Genomic DNA, 25,787 nt, shown 5'->3' on the forward strand with positions numbered 1-25,787 from the left:
GACCGGTGCTTTATTCACTGTGCCACCTTGCTGCCCCTCATCCTTTGTTCTTGAAGAGGACCAATGACATCAGGAGGGTGAAGTCTTGGCTTGCAAGTGAATTGGATTTAAATAAGGCAGAGCTGTGCAAAGTCATCAGCCTCACTCTCTCCTCCAGAGTCATCAGAGTCCAGTGGCAAGACATGGGTCAGGATGACTGGCAATGGTTCTGGATGCAGTGGGAAGCCTTGGCCTTATTAAGCTAGGGTCTTTCCTAGGTCTCAGGCAAATTATTCAGGAAACTCCAATGGCTCTTTGTGATGCCTAAGATCAAAAATAAAGTCCTGTGTGGACTTTCAAAGTCCTTAATACCCTGGTCTTCTCCTCCCATACTGCTTCTCAATAATCTAGTGACACCAGCCTCCTTGCTGTTCTACCCACAAGACTCTCCATGTCCTGACTCCAAGCATTTTCACTGGCTTGTCCCCTATGCCATGAATTCTCTTCTTTATCTCCATCTCTTGGCTTCTTTAGCTTCCTTAAGATCCCACCATCTCCAAGAAGACTTTTCCCAGTCCCCCGTGATGTTAATGCCTTCCCTGTATTGATAATCTTAACTTTGTTCTGTGTATATCTTGTTTGTATATCATCTCCCCCATTGTACTGTGAGCTTCTGGAGAGCAAGGATGGTCTTTTACCTTTCATTGTATCCCAACACTTAGCATAATGTCTGGCATACAGCACATGTCAAATAAATGCTCATTATTGACTAAGAAAGAACCTTGAGGAATGTACTCAAAAATTAAAAGGTATATCATACTGTAAGTTGAGTGTAATTTCTTTTTACTGGGATTTAGTTGTATTGAGAAGATACTGTGTGTGAATATATATATACACACACATATATAGTAGGCCTCCGTCAGTTGCGGACGACCACGGATCAGAGCCTTGAAGAGCCATAGGCCACAGTGTGGCTGTGCTGGAGTGTCCTCTCCAGGGCGCTGGCCTGTGTGGATCAATATGGAAAATAAGCTGTTGCCCATGCAGCAGATATTCCCTCTCTGTGACATTGGTGGATCCAAAGGAGAGGCAGAGCCAGTATAGTTTGGCATCTGTGCCATGGCAGGAGTTGCCAGAGGGATGTGATGTCCAACATCCAACTGCCTAAGGGACTCCGACTCCTGATTTTTCCTTGGGGTTAACTCCCGAAGCCTTTCCCATATATGGGTATAGCCACAAGGCAGCAGAGGTTTAAAATGAGGGTTCCTTCCCCTAGGCGAGTTGCCTGCCAAGGCTAATGAGCCCCATCTGCCTGAAGAGACTGGTTTTAAGGCGCCAGTGACTCGCCTTCGCCCCTTCTCCTGTTAGTGGAAACAGTTCTGCCACAAGAAGGCCAGGAGTTGGGCTTCGGTTGTCAGAGGCTATTTGAGACACACGCCATTGGAGCATTTTATAGAGAGTAGGAGCTTATCCCCACTCCCACGCCGGCATGACAACCTTTGGAACCACACACACATATATAATGTATAATATATATATATTAAGCATTTCCAGTGATATACATTATATATGTGTGTGTGTATATATGTATGTGTGTGTGTATAACTTTTAACTTATAAAGAGAACCAGAAGTTTAGTTATGCAACATAATTTTCTGATCTTTTTCAGCCTAGCTGTTGGATTATACCTTAGCTGACCGACACAGAAATAAAACCTGTCATCTCAACATCTCAGTGAATCAAACAAACTAACTTCATATTTGTTGTGGTATTCCCAATGAATACCTTAATCCCCCTCTCCCCAACTCCCCAAGGATCTAGGAACTCCTTCAAACATTAATTTCCAACATCTCCTAGGACTTTGAGGTCTGGCATCTGATAGCACAGTTACCTACCATGACTCCAAATGAGGGATCACAGCATTTGTGAATGTGAGGGTGGGCTCTAAAAAGCACTAAATCAGAATTGACCTTGTAAACAGCCCCACAAAGACTTCTAAAAGCCTGTGGATTCTGATGTTGAAAATAGTTATTACAATTTTAACATGTGAAGCTGACTTCAAGTCACTTGATGTTCAGGATGTGTAGTTATTCTTATAAAAACACAAACATTCTGAAGGTTAAGAATGCAGTTCTTATCCACGGAAAGAGAAGAAGAAATAAAATGGCAAAGGGAAGGAATTTTCCTTTGCTGCCCTTATACCCAAACTCCCTATTCCATTCCTTGGGGTCAGCCTCGAGGTCACAGGGTTTCCATGTGGTAGTGATTTCTGTTCCTAATTAAGATCACATTTACAAATAAAACTGGAGGAAGGAAGCAAGCAAGCATGTTAAGGGTATCAAATGAAAGCCTGGATGAGTGGGAAATTTTTTGAAGGAAATAAGGTGAATGTAATTCTCAGTTCTGAACCAATCCATTTTACAGCCGCCATTGAATGTGCTCTTTATTTTGTCATAGAACACCACTGGGCCTGAAAGCCATTATAATTTTATTCTTAAAGTGTTTGTAGAGCAGTAGTGATAAGGTTTTATTTTTTGGCCATCTGGAGGCACACCCATTGGCTAAAGGGTAGACAGAATTTCCTCTCTAACCCTTTTGTGAAGTAATTCATTGCTCTGCTACCAAAGGACCCCATCTTATGAAACCTGAGAATCCAGAAGTGAAAGGAAGGGGACTGAGATGAGAAGGTCAGGAAAGATGACTGAGGTGTTAAAGAAGCAGAAAGAAGACTTGGAGAAATGGGGTTGGAATAAAGGTGAAGATAAGTTCAAGAGACTGTTTCTGTGCTGTATTCTTTACTGTAATCCCAAATATATCATTGCTTCTGTACAATTCTAGTCTAACAGGTCAAAAGGGAATTTTTAAAATTGTAGGCCAGGGAAGGGCTCTCACTTGAGCTCATTACTTAACTTTTCCCAAAGATAAAAGAATCCCCTCTTTATATATTAGCACAGTCCCAGAAATGGAAGAGACTGCAGAGACCATTTAATTTAATCCTTTCCCTTATACCATCCATACCCCACTATATCCATCTAGTGGTCATCAAGCCTTTTTTTGGGGGGGTAGGGAAGACTTCTAGTTAGATCCCCTATATGCCTCCAAAGGTAACCCATTGCAGTTCTTGGATAAATGTAATTTTTAGGAAGTTGTCCCTTGCATTTTTCCTAAATCTGTCCCTGCAATTTCTGTTACCCATAGTTTTGTCCTTTGTAGTCAAACAAAATCAATTTCACCCTTCTTCTCCATAACAATCTTTCAAATATTTGATAATAGCCATCATATGCTTCCCAGCATCTGTTTTTCTCCAGGTTAAACGTTTCCAGTTCCTTTAGTTAATTCTTACATGGCATAATCTCATGGCCTTTCACCATCCTGGTTGCCTGCCTTTTGAGCCTTTCCAGTTAATCAATGGCTACCTTATGACCTTCTACCCAGAATGCCTTTTCTCTTATATAGCTTATATAGACCTTCTCTGGTTTCTTTGGAACTGTCCATTTCATCGTTTCGTACAATGTAATAACTTTCTACTACATTTATATATTTGGATATCTTCATTTAGCTATTTCCCAGTAGATGGGCACCCCTTTGGTTTATAATTCTGCTAAATTGCAGTATTCTTTCTATCATGTTTTACTGTGAGAATTAAATACCACCGTGTTATCTTCTTCAATAACAACAAAAACCCTAACATTTGCACAGTACATTAATAAAATGCTTTATATATGTTATCTCATTTGATCCTCATAATAACCTTATAAGGCATGTGCCACTATTATAACCATTTTATAGATAAGGAAACTGAGGCTTGAGAGTTTTGCCCAGTATCACACTAAAAGTTAGGAAGTATCTGAGACAGGATTTTAACATATCTTCTTGTCTTCATGTCCAGTGTTCTGTTTATTATGTGCCTACTATTATGACTTTGTGAATGTAATTTCCCTAGACCTCAGTTCCCTCTTATGTAAATAAGGAAATTAGAAAGATGAACTTAATTATGATCCTAAGTGTAAGACCTATGTACTAGGTGCATGTAAATCTGTATAGTCCCTTCCCTTCCCCTTCCCCTTCCCTTCCCTTCCCTTCCCTTCCCTTTCCCTACTTTCCCTTTTCTTCCTTTTTCTTCTTCCCCTTCCCTTACTTCTTTCATTCTTCCCTATCCCTATTCCTATCCCCTTTTACCTTACTACCAACCCCCTCAGTAGAAAATTAAAAAAAAGAAAAGAAAACAAAGTCCTTGTAGCAAGTTTGCAAAATCAAGCAAAATAAATTCCTACATTAGGTGTGTCCACAAATGTGTATCTTATTGTGTATCTTGAGTCCACCACCTCTCTGTTAGGGGATATATATATATATATATATATATATATATATATAATGTTAGTAGCATGTTTCATCATCAGTGCTCAGGAATTATAGTTGGTCATTACATTGATCATCTTTCAAAGTTGTTTTTCTTTATAACTGTTGATATTGTAGAAATTGTTCTGATTCTGCTCACTTCACTCTGTATCAGCTTATATAGGCCTTCTCTGGTTTCTTCGGAACCATCCATTTCATCTTTTCTTACAATGTAATAACTTTCTACTACATTTATATATTTGTATATCTTCATTTAGCTATTTCCCAGTAGTTGGGCACCTCTTTGGTTTATAATGCTGCTAAATCGCAGTATTCTTTCTATCATGTTTTACTGTGAGAATTAAATACCACCGTGTTAAAAATTAAGCTAAAAAAAGACTGTAAGGCAGTGATCAGCATTTACGATGTAAGCATCACTAGAACTCCTTTCCCAAGGGATAAATAATAGTTGCTGCTCACTACCTAGAAAGATTATTATAAAGATAGCTTGTTTAAAATACTGTTAATATGATGGGTTATCATAATTACTGTCACCATCACCACCACTCTGGAAGCCATAATGTATAAATTCAAGGGTCCCATTTTTTGGCAGGGGAGAAAAGGATTGTCACACAAAGTATGTATCCGACAGGTTGTAAATAATACCCTTGATTTTCTGAAGATCCCGCAGCAGTGTCATTGGGTTCCCAGTGATTAGGGATCATCAGGAGCTTAGGCAGACATTTAAATAAAATCACATCTTGCCTTCCCTGTGTGCTACCCCGATGGTCATTTGTGATTGGAATTCTGCAGATTTATTGCTAATGTGAGCCTCCACATGCATTTGCCATCAGTGGGCTTTCTGGTTTCATTTAGGAAGTCACACAAGGATACTCTTCTCTGTTCTTTGAAGGTTTATGGAGAGAACTTGAATTGATTGTAAACTATGTAAAAACCACCTAACAGGCAATTTCAAAGCCCATTGCTTCTACACATCCAGTACCAAAAGAAAAGAGGAAATTATTTGAAACACAGAATTATTTGTAACCCTCTATGCCAAACTCTCACAACTCATGGCACACTCATACACATGCACACTTTAAATTTTTCTTTTTTTATTATTATGAATTTTATAAATATTGTTAAATATTAATGTTTCCATTTATTAAAAAATGAACTAGAAGATTGCATATGAAGCCATATATCTCTATTATGTACAGCTTGTTGAAGTTTTTTAAGTATAAAACAAATTTAGACCATTAGTTCCAAAGCTGCTCTACTTGACTGAACTCCACCTCTTCTTTTCTGAGTAATTTTAAGATGTTTCACTGATACCTCCCCTTTTTTGAACATCACTATGACTAGCCTTTATCTCCACTCCTAATTCTCTCCACTCCCCAATAAAACCCTGCCTTGTAACACATAAACATAGTTCCATTCGCCCCATTTACCATAAAAATCTCCTCTCTGGGTCCATGCCTTCCTACTCTTTGGGGTGTCAGTTAACTCCAGGAGCTGTGATTTCCCTCCTCCTGAGACAGGATTAGTGTTCTCTCTAAGTCCATTATACCCATGATAAAGTTTTTATCTCCATTTATGAAATATTTCTCTTCCCCCATGAATGCTTTCTTCAGGGGTTTATGTTCCCACCAATGAAATAAGATTTCCTCTTTTCTTTCCCCCCTCTTTGTTTCCTTACCATTTCCCTTCTTCCTGAGAGACCATAGGAGTTATTTTCCCTTCGCTTTTTTTTTTTTTTTTGGTGAGGCAATTGGGGTTAAGTGACTTGCCCAGGGTCACACAGCTAGTAAGTGTCAAGTGTCTGAGGCCAGATTTGAACTCAGGTCCTCCTGAATCCAGGGTTGGTGCTTTATCCACTGCACCACCTAGCTGCCCCTTTCCCTTCACTTTCAACCTTTTATTTGATTAGAGTACATCATTTATTCTCCTCTGTCTTTTTGCTCCACCTTTTCCTTTCTGCCCTCCCATTCTACAGCTTTATCCCATTAAAAACTTATAGGTTTAGTCCATGATCCTTCAGGCTTGTTTCTCCAATATCACTTCTATTTGGCTTCCTCCTTTACCCTTGCAGCCTTGTATACTTTCCAATCTCTTAATGGTTTCTCTTATGAGTTTATTATCATTGTTGTGGGGTTTTTTTTTGTTTTGTTTTGTTTTTTGTGAGGCAATTGGGGTTAAGTGACTTGCCCAGGGTCACTCAGCTAGTAAGTGTTAAGTGTCTGAGGCCGGATTTGAACTCAGGTCCTTCTGAATCCAGGGCCGGTGCTCTATCCACTGCACCACCTAGCTGCCCCTGGGTTTTTTGTTCACATCAGAGGTGCCTTTCTTCTTTTAGTGATGTATTTTAGTGTTACCCTCACCCCACAATTTATTTTGTTATCTATGCATTCATTGTATTTGTGGTATGCCTTGCTGAATTTCTTTACGTTCCCTGTATTTCTGTCTGGGGTATTTGCAAAGCAAACAATTTGTTTAGGTCTGGTTTTCTTTGAATTTTGTTGTTGTTCAGTCACGTCTGATTCTTCCTGACCCCATGGGCCATAGCCTACCAGACCCTTCTATCCTCTACTGTCTCTCGAACTCTGTTCAAGTTCATGTTTGTTGTTTCCATGACACTCTATCCATCTTATCCTCTGCCATCCCCTTTTCCTTTTGCCTTCAATTTTTCCCAACATCAGGGTCTTTTCCAATGAGTTCCATCTTCTCATTATGTGCCCAAAGTATTTAAGTTTCAGCTTCAGCATTTGACCTTCCAATGAATAGTCTTAATTAATTTCTTTAATTATTGACTGATTTGATCTCCTTGCTGTCCAAGGAATTCTCAAAAGTCTTCTCTAGTGCCACAATTTAAAAGTGATGATTCTGGGGTGCTCAGCTTTTCTTATAGTCCAGCCCTCACAGCTATACATTGCTACTGGAAGAACCATAGCTTGGACTATACAGATCTTTGACAGAATGTGACATCTCTGCTTTTTAGTATCCATAGTTTTCCTTCCAAGGAGGAAGGGTCTTTTAATCTCATGGCTGCAGTCACTGTCTGTAGTGATCTTTGAGCCCAAGAATATAAAATCTGACACTGCTTCCATTTCTTCTCCCTCTGTTTAATAGGAAATGATGGAACCAATTGTCAAGATCTTAGTTTTTTTTTAATGTTGTTTCAAACCAGCTTTTACCCTGTGCTCTTTCACCCTCATCAAAGGGATTCTTAATTCCTCTTCATTTTTGCCATCAGAGTATCATCTGCATATCTGAGATTGTTGATACTTCTCCCAATAATCTTTATTCTAGCTTTTGATTCATCCAGCCTGTCATTTCCCATGATATACTCAGTGTAGACATTAAATAAAGTGAAAATATACAGTCTTGTCATATTCTTTTTCCAATCTTAAACCAATTGGTCGTTTCATGTTCAGTTCTAACTATTGCTTCTTGGTCCACATACAGATTCCTCAGGAGACAAGTAAGATGGTCTGGTACTCCCATATCTTTGAAAACATGCCACATTTTATTGTGATCCACACAGTCAAAGGTTTTAGTGTAGTCAATGAAGTGGAGGTGGATGTTTTTTCTGGAACTCCCTTGCTTTCTCCATGGTCCAGAAAATTTTGGTAATTTGATCTCTGGTTCTTCTGCCTCTTCAAAAACTATCCTGTTCTTCTGGTAATTCTTGCTTCACATATTGCTGAAGCCTAGCTGAATCTTAAGCATATCTTTGCTGGTGTGTGAAATGAACCTAGTTGTTCATTTGAACATTCCTTGGCATTGCCCTTTTTAGGATTAGGATGTAAACCGCTCTTTTCAGATCTAGTGGCCACTGTTGTGTTTTCCAAATTTACTGAGATTTGAAAGGATGTTTCTAATAACTCTTTTTATTCAATGTCCATATATTTTCATTGATGGTTAGATTCACATTTTCAGAGTATGCCACTTGAGTTGAATCTTGAGTTCCTTTGCTCTTCAGAAGAGATTAGTTTATTCCCTCCTGTGGTTTCTGCTGAGTATAGAATAGTTCTGTGTTATTTACATTTCCTTTCTTTTATATTTAAAAGTCTATCTCCTAGTTGTTTACAAAATTTGTTGTTTGTCATTTGAATTCATCTCATTCACATTCATGTTTGTGTTTGCTAATTATATATTTCTCTTTTATTCTCTTATGCTTTTTGTTCTTTGTGTCACTTGCCCATTTATTTACTGAGAAGAAAGTAGTAAAAAAAAGAAAAAAAGAAATTTGGTTAGCACTAGTAATTTATAATAGAAGTGGTCCTTTCCCACTCCACTGACCTTATACTCTTTACCTAGCCTAGACTCCAGACACTGGTGCTTACACCTACTTTCTTTCCTTTTATTATTTGTATTTAAGATTTCACTAGCCAAAGTTGAAGTTTATTTTTCTTTTATCTGTTTCCTCCCTGTCCCTTTCTCTTTTATTAAAACTCCTTTCCCTATCCCTATCTGATGGTTTTAATATATTTCTATGCCAAGCTGTGTGTGTGTTTGTGCATGTGTGTGTATTTAATCTTTCTTCATATATGAATAAGATTCATGATGCACCCACTCCTTCTACCTCATCCTCCAGTGTGGGGACATGATGAAGCACTAAAGCTGGTGGGAAATGATGAGGTGCCTGTTCTAGGTTCCCTCCTTCAATGGAGGACCTGGGGGGAATTCTCCAATCTCCGCCCTCTACCCTCAACATGCAGAGAGAGCTAGGCAGCTCAGAGGCAAGGGGTACTGAGGGGGTGTGAGTTTCACAGTTTATCTGATCTTTCAGGAAGATGAGTTTCTGGAGACCATAAAGTCCAAGAGAGAAGTCCAGGTGGGAAAAAAAATGAGAGACAAGTCAAGATCTGATCAGTGAATGTCATATTTAATCTGCAACCCATTATTCTAGATAACATTATATCAGATAATTAATTTTATGAAATTATTAACTAAATCTAAGACACTGTTTTCAAAAGAAAATAATATAAAAACATACCCTAAGATAGGCAAAGTTCTAGTTTTCTGAATTCTAAGTAATCCATTGAGGGGGCAGCTAGATGGCACAGTAGAAAAAGCACCAGCCCTGGATTCAGGAGGACCTGAGTTCAAATCTGACCTCAGACACTTGACACTTACTAGCTGTGTGACCCTGGCAAGTCACTTTACCTTCATTGCCCTGCAAAACAAAACAAAACAAAACAAAACAAAACAAAACAAAACAAAACAAAACAAAACAAAACAAAACAAAAACAAAGTAATCTATTGACACACAAGTTTCATAGGTTTATATTATAGAGTCACACGAACAAGTTCTGGCAGACCTTTTGGTATATTTGTATTAGCTTTCTAATGCTAAAACCCTTTCTGTATACCTTATGCTTTCCTACTAAATGAACTATTTAGAAAAATAATTATTGGGAAGCTAAGCCCTAGGATGGGGATGTAAGAGGGCAACCTACAGCAAACTCAGAGAGGCAGGAAAAGGTACTTTCAAGATGTTAAAATGAATAGGTGGTTAGGTCTTCAATTCATACTTAGGTAGATCTATCTAGTTCCTCTTTGGGTAAACTATATATAACTTTGTTTTGTGTCTTTTTGTTGTATTTAATGTATCTTACCTTGTGTTTCGTTTACTTGTCATATTTCACCAACTAAATTATGAACTCCTGGAAAGTAGGAACTATATTTGAATCTTCTCTACCATCCTGATAGAGCAATACCTAGTATAGAAAAGGGAAGTTTCTGGAAAGAAAAGGTAAAGTGAAATGAGATGTATAGATCTCATTCCATAATTCAATTTCACCTCACATACTTGTGTTTTGTATATTAAGGTTATTGTGAACCTAACTCCCTCCCCTCCCCCTTACAGGCACACACACATATACCCCACCCCCACTCCAAGTAGTGCCTAGCTTTCAATATAAGTCATACTCTCTTTATAAGACCCTTTTCAAAAGGAGCAATTAATGATGAAAAGAGCAATATTTTCCAATAAAGGAAGAAATTTATTTATGTCAAAGGGTGCAGGATATTGCCGTTGCTATGTATAAACATTTTGATTCCTAGTATGAGTAGAAAAAAGAACTTTGTTTTAAATATGCTATTAAAATATATGTATACAGAGATACAGATTTCCGATGAGATGTGTACGGTTTTGGAGAGAAAGTCATCTGGAGTATAGAAATAGAAACATGGTTGTAAATAAATCATTAAAACTATAATTTTGGGGGGACAGCTAGATGGTGCAGTAGATAGAGAATTGGCCTTGGATTCAGGAGGACCTGAGTTCAAATCCAGCCTCAGACACTTGACACTTACTAGCTGTGTGACCCTGGGCAAATCACTTAACCCTCATTGCCTCACAAAACAAACAAACAAACAAACAACTATAATTTTTTGAAAAAATCAAACCCATCACAAATACAATGATTTTCTAATTATCATTATTATAAAATGGATTTTATCATTGGTATGGCCATAAATGTTTCATGAAATTAAATATTCTTTATGGCATAAAGACCAAGGAAGCAAATATTTGAAATGGAAGAATAATGATTAAATTTGTAAACTGAGATTTTTGATGTGTCCATTATTACTGAGATATGATGTGTCTTATAACTAATGTTCTTTTGGTAGTTTAACTAAGTTCCTATACCTTAACAACAGGTGCATTGTATTAAACTGTTGATCAACATCTATAGGGGCAGCTAGGTGGCGCAATGGATAGAGCACCGGCCCTTCAGTCAGGAGTACCTGAGTTCAAATCCGGCCTCAGGCATTTAATGCTTACTAGCTGTGTGACCCTGGGCAAGTCACTTAACCCCAATTGCCTCACTAAAAAACAAAAACAAAAACAAAACCACCAAACAAACATGTATACTTGTAAAATTCAAGCATATTTGAGAAAATGTTTTTTTTTAATTTCTTTTCCATAGCATATGAAGTCAGGAAAAGAATCATTTAAGACAAAGAATATACTGTAAATGTAATTGCCCTAAAGTCAGTTTTTGATCTATACATACATACATTCATGCATTCCATCCTTTGAAAAAGGTTTGAAAAAACACAAACTATGAGCCTGATAACAAATTGAGAAATGCCAAAAGAAAAACATACACATATTTTATCTACAGGGTTGTTCTGGACAGCTTGTAAAAAAAAGTGCAGTAATTAAGAAGAGCTGCTTTGGGATTTTTGTTTTTAAATATTTTGCAATTGGAATTCATTCAAAATTTTGAAATTTAAAAAAAACAACACATTGTACAAATATCTCAAGCTTTTTGAGTCTTAGTAGACCTAACACCATCCTCCACCCCACCCCTTCCCCCCCACACACATTCTTATTGCATTGCTCTGTTGACTTGCATTTTTAAGAGGATGCATCATGATTATTTTAATCAAAGTTTTTTTGAAATGTGTAATCAGTTTTTAAAATAATAAATTTAATGCTGAGTATTAAATATTTCCCTCCTCTCAGGGGGTGAAAAGTTCATATTTTATCATTTATAATAATATTTTATTATCTATAATAAATTAAATTCAAGAAATTTGTAGGATTCTAAATTTAGAACCAGAAGGTACTTTGGGGGTCATCTAGTCTAGAGATGTGGAAATAGAGACCCAGAGACTTACCTAAGTAACTCACCCAAGATAACACAGTAGTAAGTCTGTTAAAAAACATATTTATTAAATGCCTACTCTGTTGAAGGCACTGTTCTGAGTTCTGAGGATATAAAAAAAAATAAAAATGAAATAGCTTTAATGAGATGGAAAAGCAATGAAATTAAACGATTTCTTAGCTTATTTTAAAAATCTGATATTACAGAATTACTATGGCTACTAATTTGATGAATTTAGACAATATTCCTAGGATGGTAGAGAATGTCTGCTCATAGACTTTGTTGTTGTTGAGTTGTTTCAGTCATGTCTGACTCTTCATAACTCCACTTGAGGTTTTCTTGGCAAAGATACTAAAGTGGTTTGCTATTTCCTTCTCCAACTCATTTTATAGATGGGGAACTGAAGCAAACAGGATTGTGACTTGACCAAGGTCACACAACTAGTAAGTGTCTGAGGCTGGATTATGTACTCAGGTCCTCCTGACTCCAGGCTCTGCCCTCTATCTATTGTGCCACGTAGCTGCCTATAGAACCAAAGTCTAAATTATCTGAAATATATCACAACTATATTCAGTTTTATGTATCTCTTAGTTAATTGATTTTTTTATGAGAACTATACCATCAGAAAAATTCTGACTCTTATTCATTTCTCCAGTCCAGGATTTTTACTCGCACACCTACCTTATATTTGGAATTCAAATTGGACCAAGGAGCCAAGCATTCCCAGCCTGTTCCTGAAGGTAGGCAGCACTGTCATTGTCATTTCAAAACCAGATCTTAGGACCATAGGTGTAAAAATGGAAGGAACTTCAGCAATTTTCTAGTCCAGACCCCTTATTTTACAGATGAGGAACCCAAAACTCAGAGAGGTTAAGTAATTTGTGTAAGGTCACACAGGTAGCAAATGGCAGAACTAGGATCTGAACTCAGGTCTTTTGACTCCAAGTTCAGCATGTTCTCCATTGCACCTTTCCTCCAAAATTGGCTGGTTCCAAGACTAGAAAAGTTCATCAAGTATTTTGGTTCTCTGTGTATGAACACACCTTAGAAATTAAGGGAAAAAATATCATGGGATCTGTAAGCCTGCTCTGGAACTAGCCTCTGTCCTTCTTCATAAATGTTGTTCATGTGACTGGAAATCCCATTCAGAGAATTCAGGGAAGATATGGTTTTCTGATTCTAAAGAATGAATAGAGTCTTTCACCTTCTTTTGTTTCTCTGTCACCAAGTAAAACTGTTATTAAAAAGTAGTAGCAAGGGGGCAGCTAGATGGTGCAGTGGTTAAAGCACCAGCCCTGGATTCAGGAGTACCTGAGTTCAAATCCGGCCTCAGACACTTGACACTTACTAGCTGTGTGACCATGGGCAAGTCACTTAACCCCCATTGCCTAAAAAAAAAAAAAGAAAAAAAAAGTAGTAGCATGGGGCAACTAGGTGGTGCAGTGGAGAGAGCACCAGTCCTGGAGTCAGGAAGACCTGAGTTCAAATCTGGTCTCAAACACTTGACACTTACTAGCTGTGTGACCCTGGGCAAGTCACTTAACCCCAATTGCCTCACCAAAAAAAAAAAAAAGTAGTAGCAATAAGACATCTGAAGAAGTCAACCTAAGGAAAATTATTTCCTTTTACCTGGGTGACTTAGGTATATTTTAAAATACTCTCAGTCAGTCAATAAATAAACATTTATTATGTTCCCACTCTTGCGCTAGATTCTGTGCTAATATCTGGGGATACAGTGAAAGGTGGAAGAGAGTCCCTGCTGTGAAGGATCTCACGGCCTAATGTGGGGACACAACAAGGAAGCGACTGTCTACAGATGAGCTATATACAGGATGAACTGGAAATAATCTATAGAGAAAATGCACTAGAAAGAAGGGAGCTTGGGTAAGGTTTCCTGTAGAAGGTGGGATTTTAGCTAAACACTTGGCAGCTGTTGTTTAAAAGCCCAGAGGAAATCACAAGGACACTTCCACTCCTGGATGATTGACGTCTCTTCACTTTCAGATGAGAAGCAGCAATCATCTTAAGTGGTTCCTAAAGATAGATAGATGTGTGTCCCCACCACCCCCAAGGTCAAGGCCACAAAGGGGTTTGGAATAAAGATTTAATTATTCTTAGCTTTATTCTTGAGCTGGCATTCTTAACCTGGACTCCATAAATTTTTATTTTAGTACTTAACTACATTTTAATGTAATTGGTTTCCTTTGCAATCCTATGAATTTATTTGATGCACATAAAAGCATTATTGTGAGATAGACTTATCCATCTACCAGACTGCCAGAGGGGTCTGTGACAAAAAAAGATTCAAAGCCTCTGTTCTAAAAGTCTTAAGAGATAGGGAAAGACCAGTTGGTAGGAAGATGTAGGGAAACAACTGTTATGTGGACACAGCAATTTGGAAAATGTCATTCTCTTTTTTATCCAATTCTTGAGATTCTTATGTTACCCACATTTCAAATGTCAGATACTGTCTACATCCTCTTTTCTTTCAGTTGCATCTCTCTCGGTAAACTCAATACATGCTCAAAACCAAAGGTTGTATGTTTCCTTTTCATTGACACAAAGAGACCTCTGCATTAAGCAAGCATCCAGATTTTCTTTAGATAATTCATGCACAACTTGTTCATAAAATTACAGTTTATAGATGTTCAAATGGAGTTTTGAAAGCTAGAATCAACCCTCTGACTTTCTATTATTACATATTCAAAAAAAATAAGGAAAAAAAGTAATCAAATTCCATTACATTATGAATAAGGAAAAGGATTTATGACAAAAACGATAGAGAGCATTATAGGAAGTGAAATGGATAGTTTTGCTTATGTTCAATGAAAAGGGTTTTGAACAAACAAATCGCATGACGACAGACACCAAGGACTTTGCAGATTTAGTTCTTTCAAGATTTCTGTTGTTTCAAATGATTCTTGGGACAAGTGGTCCCTAACTCTTGGAAAGTATTCTGTTAAAAAAGAAATTTGTTTGTGGTGATATTCCTGTTCATGCATCTCTGAGCTATGTCTAACTTTGTATGTCAGCCTTGAGGTTGAGCTTATTTAACATGAGGCAGAGTTATGTAGATATCTAAATAATAGAATAGAATACTTCCAATCCATTCCGTGCCACTGATGAAAATATATTCTTTTATAAACCCAAAAGATGAAACATTGACCCCTGGGAGATTTTCCTACAAATTCTTTACTCTTTTGTGTCAGGAAATGGTCTTCATGATTCAGCTTAAATTTTATCTAAATTCTTTCCTATAAATAGTATTAGAATCAGTCTTTCCCATCTCCCCATTTCCTTCAGGCGAGATACATTTGTATTCAGTTGTGCTAATCTTGCAGAAAACAGATGTTTCGTATGGTGATTTCTGGAAGGCGGTAGGTTTTAGGCATTGAATCCGACTGTGTATCACTTATGAAGAATCCCATTTGTACCGTTTCTGACATTACCAGATAGTTTCCTTTACATTTGCCACAGTTTTTATTTGTTAGCTGTGAGCTAAAAAAAAAAAAAAAAAAAAAAAAAAAAAGGGAAAAAAATTGTAGCTGGCTTTAGCTTTGACATTTTTTTTATTATTTGTATAACAATCTAATTTTCCTTACTGAGAACTGATAAATTTGCTAATTACCATTCATTGTGAAGGAAATTATCTCTGTTTCTAGCAAAGTATCATTTCCCAAATTGGACTTTTCCTAGAAATACACATTCCTTCTAATCCTAAGACTTCTCCTCAAGTACCACTTCATCCACTGTGTGACCAGCTCAGAGTTTGTCTGCACCACTGGCTGGTCCTCAGCTTGCCCTGGCTTTCCTTCAGTAGCTCTCTGGATCTAGCAATTTATATGTTCTCATGGGCTTGTCTGTGTATATTTGTCTACATTTTCTCCAAAAAATCTTAGAGGGTGCATCATTTTCTTCAGACTTTGGAAAAGGTTTCTAACATAAGCCAGTCACAAAAGATGGCAATGTGTTCAGGTGATTGATTCCACCTTTGTATTTTTCTGTATGCATGTTTAACAAATACTCAAAAACTCTGAGGTTTGGGGGGAAAGATTATTTATATGAATATTTGCAACTCTAGTAAAATAAGAAGACAATATGAACGAACCCGTTTTTGTTATTGTTCAGTTGTGTCTGACTCTTCGTGACCTCGCAAACACTGGAGTGGTTTGTTATTTCCTTTTGTAGCTCATTTACAGATGAGGAAGCTGAGGCAAACAGGGTTAAGTGACTTGCCCAGGGTCACACAGCTAGTAAGTATCTGAGGCTAGATTTGAACTCAGGTCTTCCTGACTCCAGACCCCGTGCTTTAATCCCTAGCTTCTTGAACTGTGGGTTGTGACCCCATCTGTGGTCACATAACTGAATGTGGGGATCACAAAAAAATTGGCAACAGTTAAAAGGTTATGTATACCTATTTTATATACCTATATCCCCAGGGTCAGTGGGAAAAGTTTAAGAAGATCTGCTCTAATCCACTGTGCCACCAGCCGCTTCATGAGTCTGCTGTTTACAATGCATAAACAAATTTTTCTCAAAGCTCTCCTAGAGCACTTCAATTGTGACTTGTATTTCTTTGGGGATTCTCCAGTCTCCACCTTTAATTAAAATTCTTAAATACAAGCGTTGCAGACTAAATTGTGAAATGGTTTTGTACAAGATGATGAGGAAGGGTGTGTACGTGTGGTGGGGAGAGAAAGGGAGGGAGAGAGGGAGAACAAAGTTTTATGTATTTAATTAGTAACTTTAAGTCAAATTCAACTCATTTGACTAAAATTTTAAAAAACTTTGAATATTATGTGTGTGTGTGTGTGTGTGTGTGTCCTGTTCAAGAAAGGACTAGTGATTTAATATTTAGTTATTTTTCAATTTTAGTCAAATGACTTAAATATGTGTGCATGTATGCATGCATGTATGCATGTGTGTGTATGTATCAATTTGTCTCCAGAATGGTGGCCAGACCCAACCTGAGATGTGACATAATCCAGGGAGCAATTCTGTATCATAAATATAAACATTCCTGGTTTTAGTTTGGAGACTGTGGATTCATGCTAGGACCATTAAGTCTTTCCTTAGCATGCCAGAACATAATTGTTTTCAAACAGCACATAATCAGAACGCATGAATTTCATCTGTGACTTGAACTTAAACCTTAGGGATTTCACATTCTATTGCTTGATAGGAAAAACAAAATAAAGACCAACTCCCTAATTGCAGTACAAAAAGCCCACAAGACTACTGAAAATAGTTTAGAGGTGACGTGGCTTTTAAAATGCCTAAGTAAGCTTTTGCTGATTTAGAAAATTAATGAATCAGAAACCTAGATTAAATCTTCATAATAAGCAGAGAGTTTTTTTAATTAAGGAGGATATATTTGGTAAAAATCTGTCACATATTAAACCACATTTTTTCAGTTAATATTCAAAAGTTAAAATGTTTAATGAAACAGTATTTTCTAAATTTTAAATATATTAAAATGTAACATATACGGATATTAATGTATATTTCTGATTTTCCATTCCCTTCCTTCTCATATCCAATTAGTTACCAGGTTCATGTTGATTACACCTCTGCTGCATCTCTCAAAAATATCCTTTCCTTCTCTCCTACTGCTACCATCTTGACACCAGCCCTGATTACCAAAACAATTACTTGGATTATTACAATAGCCTCCTAATAGATCTTCCTGTCTTCACTCTCTCTTGCCTTCAATTCACCCTTCATACCATTGCCAAAATTATCTTTATGCTTTTGAGTTTTATATGCAGACAGTAACATATTTCATTTATGGTTACCTTAGGTCCTGAATTCTTAGAGAATATAGGGAGCTCAGGAATTTGAAATCTATGCATGTTGTGCTATACAGAAATCTGACTGGGTTGGTCAAACACTGATAATAAAATGGCAGATTAGGATGATGTAGCATTATTCAGTAAGATCACAAAAAATTTCCTTTAAAACCAATCTTTATAGAACATGGGTTGCCAATATCAGAACTGTCACATAGTGGGGGATGGGGGGGTTCAGCACAAAGCACAGTCTTCATCCCACCAGTTGCACCATATCCCCTATTATCAACTAGAGTTGCAAGTTGAAACAAATACACACATATATACACATACCTGTTAAGGGCTAAAATTCTAGCTATTCTGTCTAAATATCTAATGAGTGGTCGCCAATAAATTATAAGCTTTGGCAAGAGTTAGGCTTTTTAGCATTTATTAAGGAGAATAAGAATTTGGTAAAGAGAGAGAGAAAAGGCCTAGATTCCTATCTATTAAAAGGAGAGCACATTTCTAGCTCCACTCTCCACCAGAGTCCAAAGGAAAAAGCACGAGACAGAACACTAGTCTCTTCCCTCTTCTTCCCACTAGCCAACGTCACTTCCTGACACCAAAGAAAAGACTCCTGGTCTTGCCCTCAAAGACCTTCGCTTCATGGGCGGAACTCTTCTACAGTAAGTCTCCAGCAGGTGGCGTCATTCCAATCATTACATACCTATACATACATTTGTATAAACACATGTATGTGTATATGTATGTGTATTGTGTATATACACCTGTATGTTTAGTGTGTTTTAGCAATGCCTTTTGCTATTATCCTTAAAGCAGTTGTTTCTGGGGGCGGGGGGGGGGTACAACCAAAAGCCCTCCAAATTGAACTTCCTTTGACTCAGGGATGTGCTGATAAATGTTTAACAACTGGCTCTCTAAAAATGAAAGACTCACTTTTAAGTTTTATCTGTATCATTAACTTTTTCTCCATCCATTTAAGTCTAGACAATCAACTAAAAAATAAATCAAGCCCCAATCTGTAATTCCTGAGGTTTAAATGCTCACACTGAAATCTTAACAATTAGTTTTTGAGTCAGTTCAAGATGGTTCTAACACACCCTTGATTGTACCAAAGAAATACAATTAAGCTGAAACATCTATGACATGCGCTACATCTTATAATGTATAAAGCATCCCCCTCTCCCCCTGCCCCAGATATGAGGTAAGACAAAAATATAATAGTCACAGAAACTGCTCTCTGTAAGCTTACATTCTGTTGACAGATGTGACCTGTTTACAGATAATAACACAAGGTTGAAAGGGAAAAGAGGCAAGGGAGGTATCAGTGCTCTAGGAATACATGAAGAAGGGAGAACATTAACAGCTTGTGGGGGAATCACAGAAAGCGACCTTGTGGAGGTTTCACCTGAGTTAAGCCCTACGGGAAGATAAGGTTATGGGAGCAACAGATAAATCAAGGAAGGGGCTTCTGGGGCTAAGTGAACTTCCAGGGTGAGAAGGCTGCAAGGGGTTGGGTTGGGAAGGGAGAGTTGTGGTGGGGAGTGAGTAGATGGGGAAGGAGGAAGTGGGAGAGGGGAGAAAAAAAACGAGGAGGGGGAGGGAGGAAGGGGTGGGGGAAGAGAAAGTCTTGAAAGTCAAGAAGGTAGCCCAGAGAGGAAACAGTATGACAGAAAGATCGAATTCAATAAGTTGAGTGTTTACCAAGAGCCCACTATAGGTAAGGCATCATGGTATGTTCTGGAGCTACAAAGACAAAAGTGAAAATGTTTCTGCTTTCAGGGAGTTTATATCATGAAGTTATCTGATTAGTGACAAAGCTTCAATGTTGGTTTTTAAAGAGGATGTTTTATTTCCCATAGGGTCTCTAAAAATACAATATTTCTAATTCCAATCATCTATTCCTTCTTTCTCCTATGTTTTTTTCCTAGACTTCTGTTTCTCCTCCTCTTCCTTTTCATAATCATGTAATAAGGGCAACTAGATGGCACAATGGATAGAGCACTGGCCCTGAAGTTGGGAGGATCCAAGTTCAAATAGCTCCTCAAGCACTGGGCACTTGACCCCACTTAACCCCAATTGTCTTAAACATCCAGGGCCATTCTCCAGTAGTCCTAATATATGTCTTGCCACTGGACCCAGATAGCTCTTTAGGAGGAAAGAGTGAGGATGGTGATTTTGCACAGCCCTCCTCACTTAAATCCAATCCACTGCAAGTCATGACATTACCCCTGTGTCATGGTCCTCTTTGATAACAAAGGACAAAACACAACAGTCATGTAAAATATCTCTCTACAAGCCAACATTCCAAGCAGCTAACATCGTTAGTTAGAACCACAGTTTATATACTTCAGGGGTTTTCTGTTAACCTTTAGTGAAATGTGAGTTTAGTATTACCTAGACTGACTACAGTTGATGGTACTTAACACAGATTGCAAATTTTTGTTGTAGTTGTTTAAAACATGGATTCTAGAGATAGCATTCTATGCTTGCATGCCCATGGTTTATAGATGGACTATATTATGTGAGCTTCTCAATGAACTGAATTCACTTTGAGCATTTTTGTTCTATAGAACTTAGTTTTAAAGGGAGTCCTTTGAGTGCTTACTGAATCATTCTACACAATTCTAATTTGCCATTTTATTATCAATGTCTGACCAAATTTTGTAAAATGTTAACTCTCCCAGTTAGAATCATTTAAGAGATAGGTTTATCTCTTTCAAAAGTCCTAAAGATGCACAGAATATTGACATCTGTCTTGCAACTGCACTGTTGGGTATTATCTTTTTTTCCCTATGAAGGATGGAGGGTGGTGCAGTGGATAGAGAACCTGGCCTGGTGTCAGAGAGAGACTCCCTTTTTGTGGGAAAACCTCATTTGAGGTTTTCTTGGCAAAGATTTGCCATTTCCTGCTCAAGCTCATTTTACAGATAAGGAAATTGAAGCAGAAAGGGTTAAGTGACTTGCCCAGAGTCACATAGCTAGTAAGTGTCTGACGCTGGACTACTAGCTGTTTGACCCATGGCAAGTCACTTAACCCTGTTCGCCTCAGTTTCCTCATCTGTAAAATGAGCTGGAGAAAGAAAGACAAACCACTCCAGTATCTTTGCCAAGAAAACCCCAAATGGACTCAAGAAGAGTCAGACAAGACTGAAACAACTGAACAACAGCATATTAGGGGCAAAAAATCTTTGGTCTTATGTAGCTTTAAAAAGCTTACCATTTTGGGGGGCAGCTAGGCGGCGACACTTGACACTTACTAGCTGTGTGACCCTGGGCAAGTCTCTTAGCCCTCATTGCCCCATCAAAAAAAAAAAGCTTACCATTTTTAATAGTGGCAAGTAATTGTAGACACAAGTCTACAATTATACAAGTATACCTAACATGTACTTATCACTCCCCTCTGCCTGTCCTCTTTCATTCTCCGCACTTTTTAAAAATTTTTCCTGGCTAGATCAGTGATTCCATTAGTGTTGAGAACTGCAGGGGAGAAACTTCCCTCAACCAATGTAAAGTAGTAACTCTTTTGCAGCTTAGTCTTAGAGACTGGCCTCTAACACTGAGATGTTAAGAGACTGGCCCAAGATCATATAGACAGTATATGTGTCAGTCAGGACTTGAACCCAAGTCTTTCTGACTCCAAGGCTAACTTTCCATTCTTTCCAATACAAGTGTAAAACTCAGCTGCAAAATTCCAATACTCCCTGAATGAGATTAAAACATAATTGGGAGGGGCAGCTAGGTGGCGCAGTGGATAGATCACCAGCCCTGGATTCAGGAGGACCTGAGTTCAAATCTGGCCTCAGATACTTGACACTTACTAGCTGTGAGACCCTCGACAAGTCACTTAACCCCAATTGCCTCACCAAAAGAAAAACAAGAACAAAACAAAACATAATTGGGAAATGTTGAACAACATAAATGAAAAATACAATACAACATAGATAATGTTAATTTGTGGTTTTCTGAGTTAATATGTAGCACACAGGGATCTGTTTCTGTTGGAGTCTGATACCTGTGTCCAAGAGGTTGTGTTAATTGCATTACTGACTTGTATAGCTGCCAGATGGATATACCCAGTCTGAGATGTTTATTTTTTTGTTATGTTTGGTAGATTTTTTTTCAATTTTAAGTTAATAATAATCCATTTGCTGTAGGATCATAGAATTTCAGAGTTTGAAAGAACCTTAGACGTTCAAACTCTCCATTTTACAAATAAAGAAACTGAAGCCGGGAGAGGTTGTTTTGCCCAGTAAACAATACAGCCAGGACAAAAACCTAAGTCTCCTAATTCTAAGCCTAATACTTTTCATTAATGAGACACTGGGCAGTTATTTGACTGCTCATAGAAGGAAACACAATGACATTCTACAGCATAGGGGCTGGACCTGTGATTTCATTATTATAGGGAACTCTCAGATAAAGAAACTCCCTCTACCAATATAATTGGCACCTTGCTTAGAGCACTAACAATTTGCCCAAAGTCACATAATCAGAATATATGAGGTGCAGGGAATAAACCCAGCGTTTTTTAGCTCTGAAGTTGGATTTTTATACCCTATGCCTCAATATCTTTCATCTGTACTTCATAGAAAATCAAAAAGGGAAAGAGAAAGTAATGGTGGTTAGAGTTCAGATAAGTTATAGAGATAAGGAGCAAGCTGTAAGACAGAGAAGGGAGGTGGGGAGGCCAAAATAGACCAGAAGGAACAGAACAGTGAATAGCTGAACTCTGTTGAAGCAATGCTTAACCATAGGATGGAGGTGATCCTGAGTTGTCCAAGGGCTTTGTCCCACCAAAGTAGAAAAACTCCAAGTGTGGAGCCAATGAAAGATGATGAATCTGCTTTTGTAAGGACCACCCTAGCAGAGTAGAAGAGGTTCATCACTAGAAGGCTGGCTACCAGCTGTTTTGGTCTGTCAAAGTGGGGAAGGATTGATTGGGCTCTGTTTTCCTTTATTGACAGGAGTACACATATGTCTAAATGATCTTTTTTAATTTTTTTTTTTTGCTGGGCAATGGGGGTTAAGTGACTTGCCCAGGGTCACACAGCTAGTAGGTGTCAGGTGTCTGAGGCTGTATTTGAACTCAGATAGTCCTGAATCCAGGGCCTGTGCTTTTATCCACTGCACCACCTAGCCACCCCTAAATGATCTTTTGAAGTAAAGACAGTCCTTTCTTTATGTAAGTGAACCCTTCTGCAGACTTCTATGTCAAGCCATTTTTATCTAATGTGAATTTGCCAGACTTGGGGAAGGGAAGGAGGGATGGGGCTGGCATACAGTTCAAGGACATGTGGGGGCCAGAAATGGAGAAGCAAGAGCAGGCTGGGGCCTGAATGGAGAGGGAGAATTGGACATGTCTGTAGGTGGGCAGTGTGGGGAAAAGGGCTCCTCTTCTGCCCTGGAGGTAGCAAACCAAGCCCCTAGATGGGGATGGGGGGGGGGAAGTCTCTCCAAGTGTCAGTTTTCTGCTTTCACTTGGAGGGTTTTTGGTTTTGTTTTTTATTTTGTTTTGGTTCGGTGGGAGGCCTTAGAACAACAAACAGAGGGGTAGGAGCAGAGAGAAGGCAGGGTGCTTTACGAGAAAGTTAATGTAGGTGTTTGGGGGAATGCAGATTTCTTTCCAAAGTCTTGACATAAAGGCAAATGTGTGTAACATGTATTTAAATAAAGCAAGAACTGTCTCTATTACAATATGCCTGGAAGGAGGGAAGTAAAAGGACAGACTATGTATGATTCAGGAGCAGATGAGAAAACAGAAGGGGATTTACAAAACAGGGTTTTGTGCATTGCAAACAAGATAGGCTGTTGTTTGTCCTTCATTTTTTTGTTTTGTTTTGTTTTTGTGGGTCAATGAGGGTTAAGTGACTTGCCCAGAGTCACACAGCTAGTTAAGTATTAAGTGTCTGAGGCCAGATTTGAACTCAGGTACTCCTGAATCCAGGGTCAGTGCTTTATCCATTATGCTACCTAGTTGTCACCTAGCTGCCTCCTGTCCTTCGTTCTTGAAGAGGACTGTGACATCAGGGTGATGTCATGACTTGCACTGAACTGGATTTAAGTGAGGGAGGGAGGTATGCAAGATCACCAACTTCACTATCTCCTCCAGAGCCATCTGGGTTCAGTGGCAAGATAGACATCAGGATGAATGGAGATGGCCCCAGATGTTTAAAGGCAATTGGGGTTAAGTGACTTGGCCAGAATCACACAGCTAGTAAGTGTCTGAGGCTGGATTTGAACTCGAGTCCTCCTGAATCCAGGGCTGGTGCTTTATGCACTGCACCACCTAGCTGCCTAAAAAACAAGATAGGCACATTTTGAACAAAGGACAAGAAAGGAATTTCAACATATAACTTGGTTATAAATCAGAGTAATAGGGAGAGTTTGATATGCTCTTAGAAAACAATAACTACAACATAACAAAACTACCCAAGGGATACTCTAGAATTGGGTTCTATGGCATATGGGTCTTCACTTTCTTTGTGGCTTCAGTGTAAGCATTTAGTAAATACTTCTTGACTTGACTTGACTTGACTTGACTTGACTTGACTTGACTTGACCTGACTTGACCTGACCTGATTTGACTTGACTTGACTTGACTTGACTTGACATGACTTGACTTTCCCATCCTATCATATTATTACAAGAATAAGTGTGCCCATTCAGAGTGTTATTTTTGAATCAGGAAGACCTGGGTTCAAATCTTGTCTCAGACGTGGGCTAGCTTTGTAACTCTAAGTTATTTAATGTCTATACCTCAGTTTTCTTATTTGTAAAATGAGAAAGTTGGATTTGGTAACTTCTAAGGCCTTTTCCATCTTTAACTTTGTGATCCTATGAATTAATCATTCAAATATCTAAGTGCCTGGGGTAGGTAGATGGCACAGTGGATAGAATGCCAGGCCTGGAGTCAGGAAGACTCATCTTTCTGAGTTCAAATCTGGCTTCAGACACTTAATAGTTGTGTGATCCTGGAAAAGTCACTAAACCCTGTTTACCTCACTTTCCTCATCTGTAAAATGAGCTGGAAAAGGAAATGGCAAACCACTCCAGTATCTCTGCCGGAGAAACCCCAAATGAGGTCACAAAGAGTCAGACATGACTGAAAAATGAATGAACATCTAAGTTCCTACCATGTGCTAGACATTGATATGGGTTCTAAGGCTACAAACAACTCTCCCCCTAAAACAACTCGGTCCTTACTCTCTGGAAATACCACAAGTACTTTTATAAATATCAACAATCTAAATACAAGATCTTGGAGGGTGGAAAGGAGGTACAAGGCAGCAGCAGATGACCTTAAGAGTGAATGAGATAGGGGCAGCTAGATGGCGTAGTAGATAAAGCACTGGCCCTGGATTCAGGAGTACCTGAGTTCAAATCCAGCCTCAGACACTTAACACTTACTAGCTGTGCGACCCTGGGCAAGTTACTTAACCCTCATTGCCCTAAAAAACCAAAACAAAACAAAAAAAAAGAGTGAATGAGATATATAACCTATATCAGATTGCTTTCTGTCTTAAGGAGAGGGGATGGAAGGGAGGGAAGGAGGGAGAAAAATTTGGAAGTAAAAATCTTTTGAAAACAAATGTTGAAAACTATCTCTACACATAACTGGAAAATAATAAAATACCTCTATGATTTTTTTAAAAAGAGTGAATGAGAAGTAATTCATGATTCCATCATGAAAACTTGAAAACTTAAAATAGTTTAACACAGAGAAAAAATACTTCTCTTTGTTCTGGTGTCACTAACTTTAGGAGTCTAAGCATTAACTGTTTCAAAAGGCTTAAAAAGGAAGACTAAAGTTATTATGAGAGAGTGCAGTCAATACAATGAAACTACTGTATTTTAGAAGAAAGGTCATTACCGTTTGCACTTCATATTTTGATATACAAATATATGGGCCATGTAACAATTGTAACATGACTAGGTTGTGTGCTTGTTTTCTCATTTTGCTCAAAATTAAGTTTTTAATGTTTTTTAAAAAAATTTATTTTGAACTTGGAGCATCTGTTGCCCTCTGACCTGTATCTCTAAGAGGAAATGAAACA

The 25,787-nt window shown here is 38.2% G+C and overlaps 1 protein-coding gene across 1 annotated transcript in view; it reads left to right on the forward strand.

Annotated features, from left to right (window-relative positions):
• The window catches only part of PIR (pirin), a 118,272-nt gene that overhangs the window by 72,950 nt on the left and 19,535 nt on the right, over positions 1–25,787 (forward strand). The window contains exon 6 of the mRNA XM_043995803.1: positions 12,594–12,678. Within this exon, the coding sequence (XP_043851738.1) occupies positions 12,594–12,678 (85 nt within the window). The remainder of the gene's footprint in view (positions 1–12,593; positions 12,679–25,787) is intronic.

This window comes from Dromiciops gliroides, chromosome 3, assembly GCF_019393635.1.
Source record: "Dromiciops gliroides isolate mDroGli1 chromosome 3, mDroGli1.pri, whole genome shotgun sequence".
NCBI classification, from domain to species: Eukaryota; Metazoa; Chordata; class Mammalia; order Microbiotheria; family Microbiotheriidae; genus Dromiciops; species Dromiciops gliroides.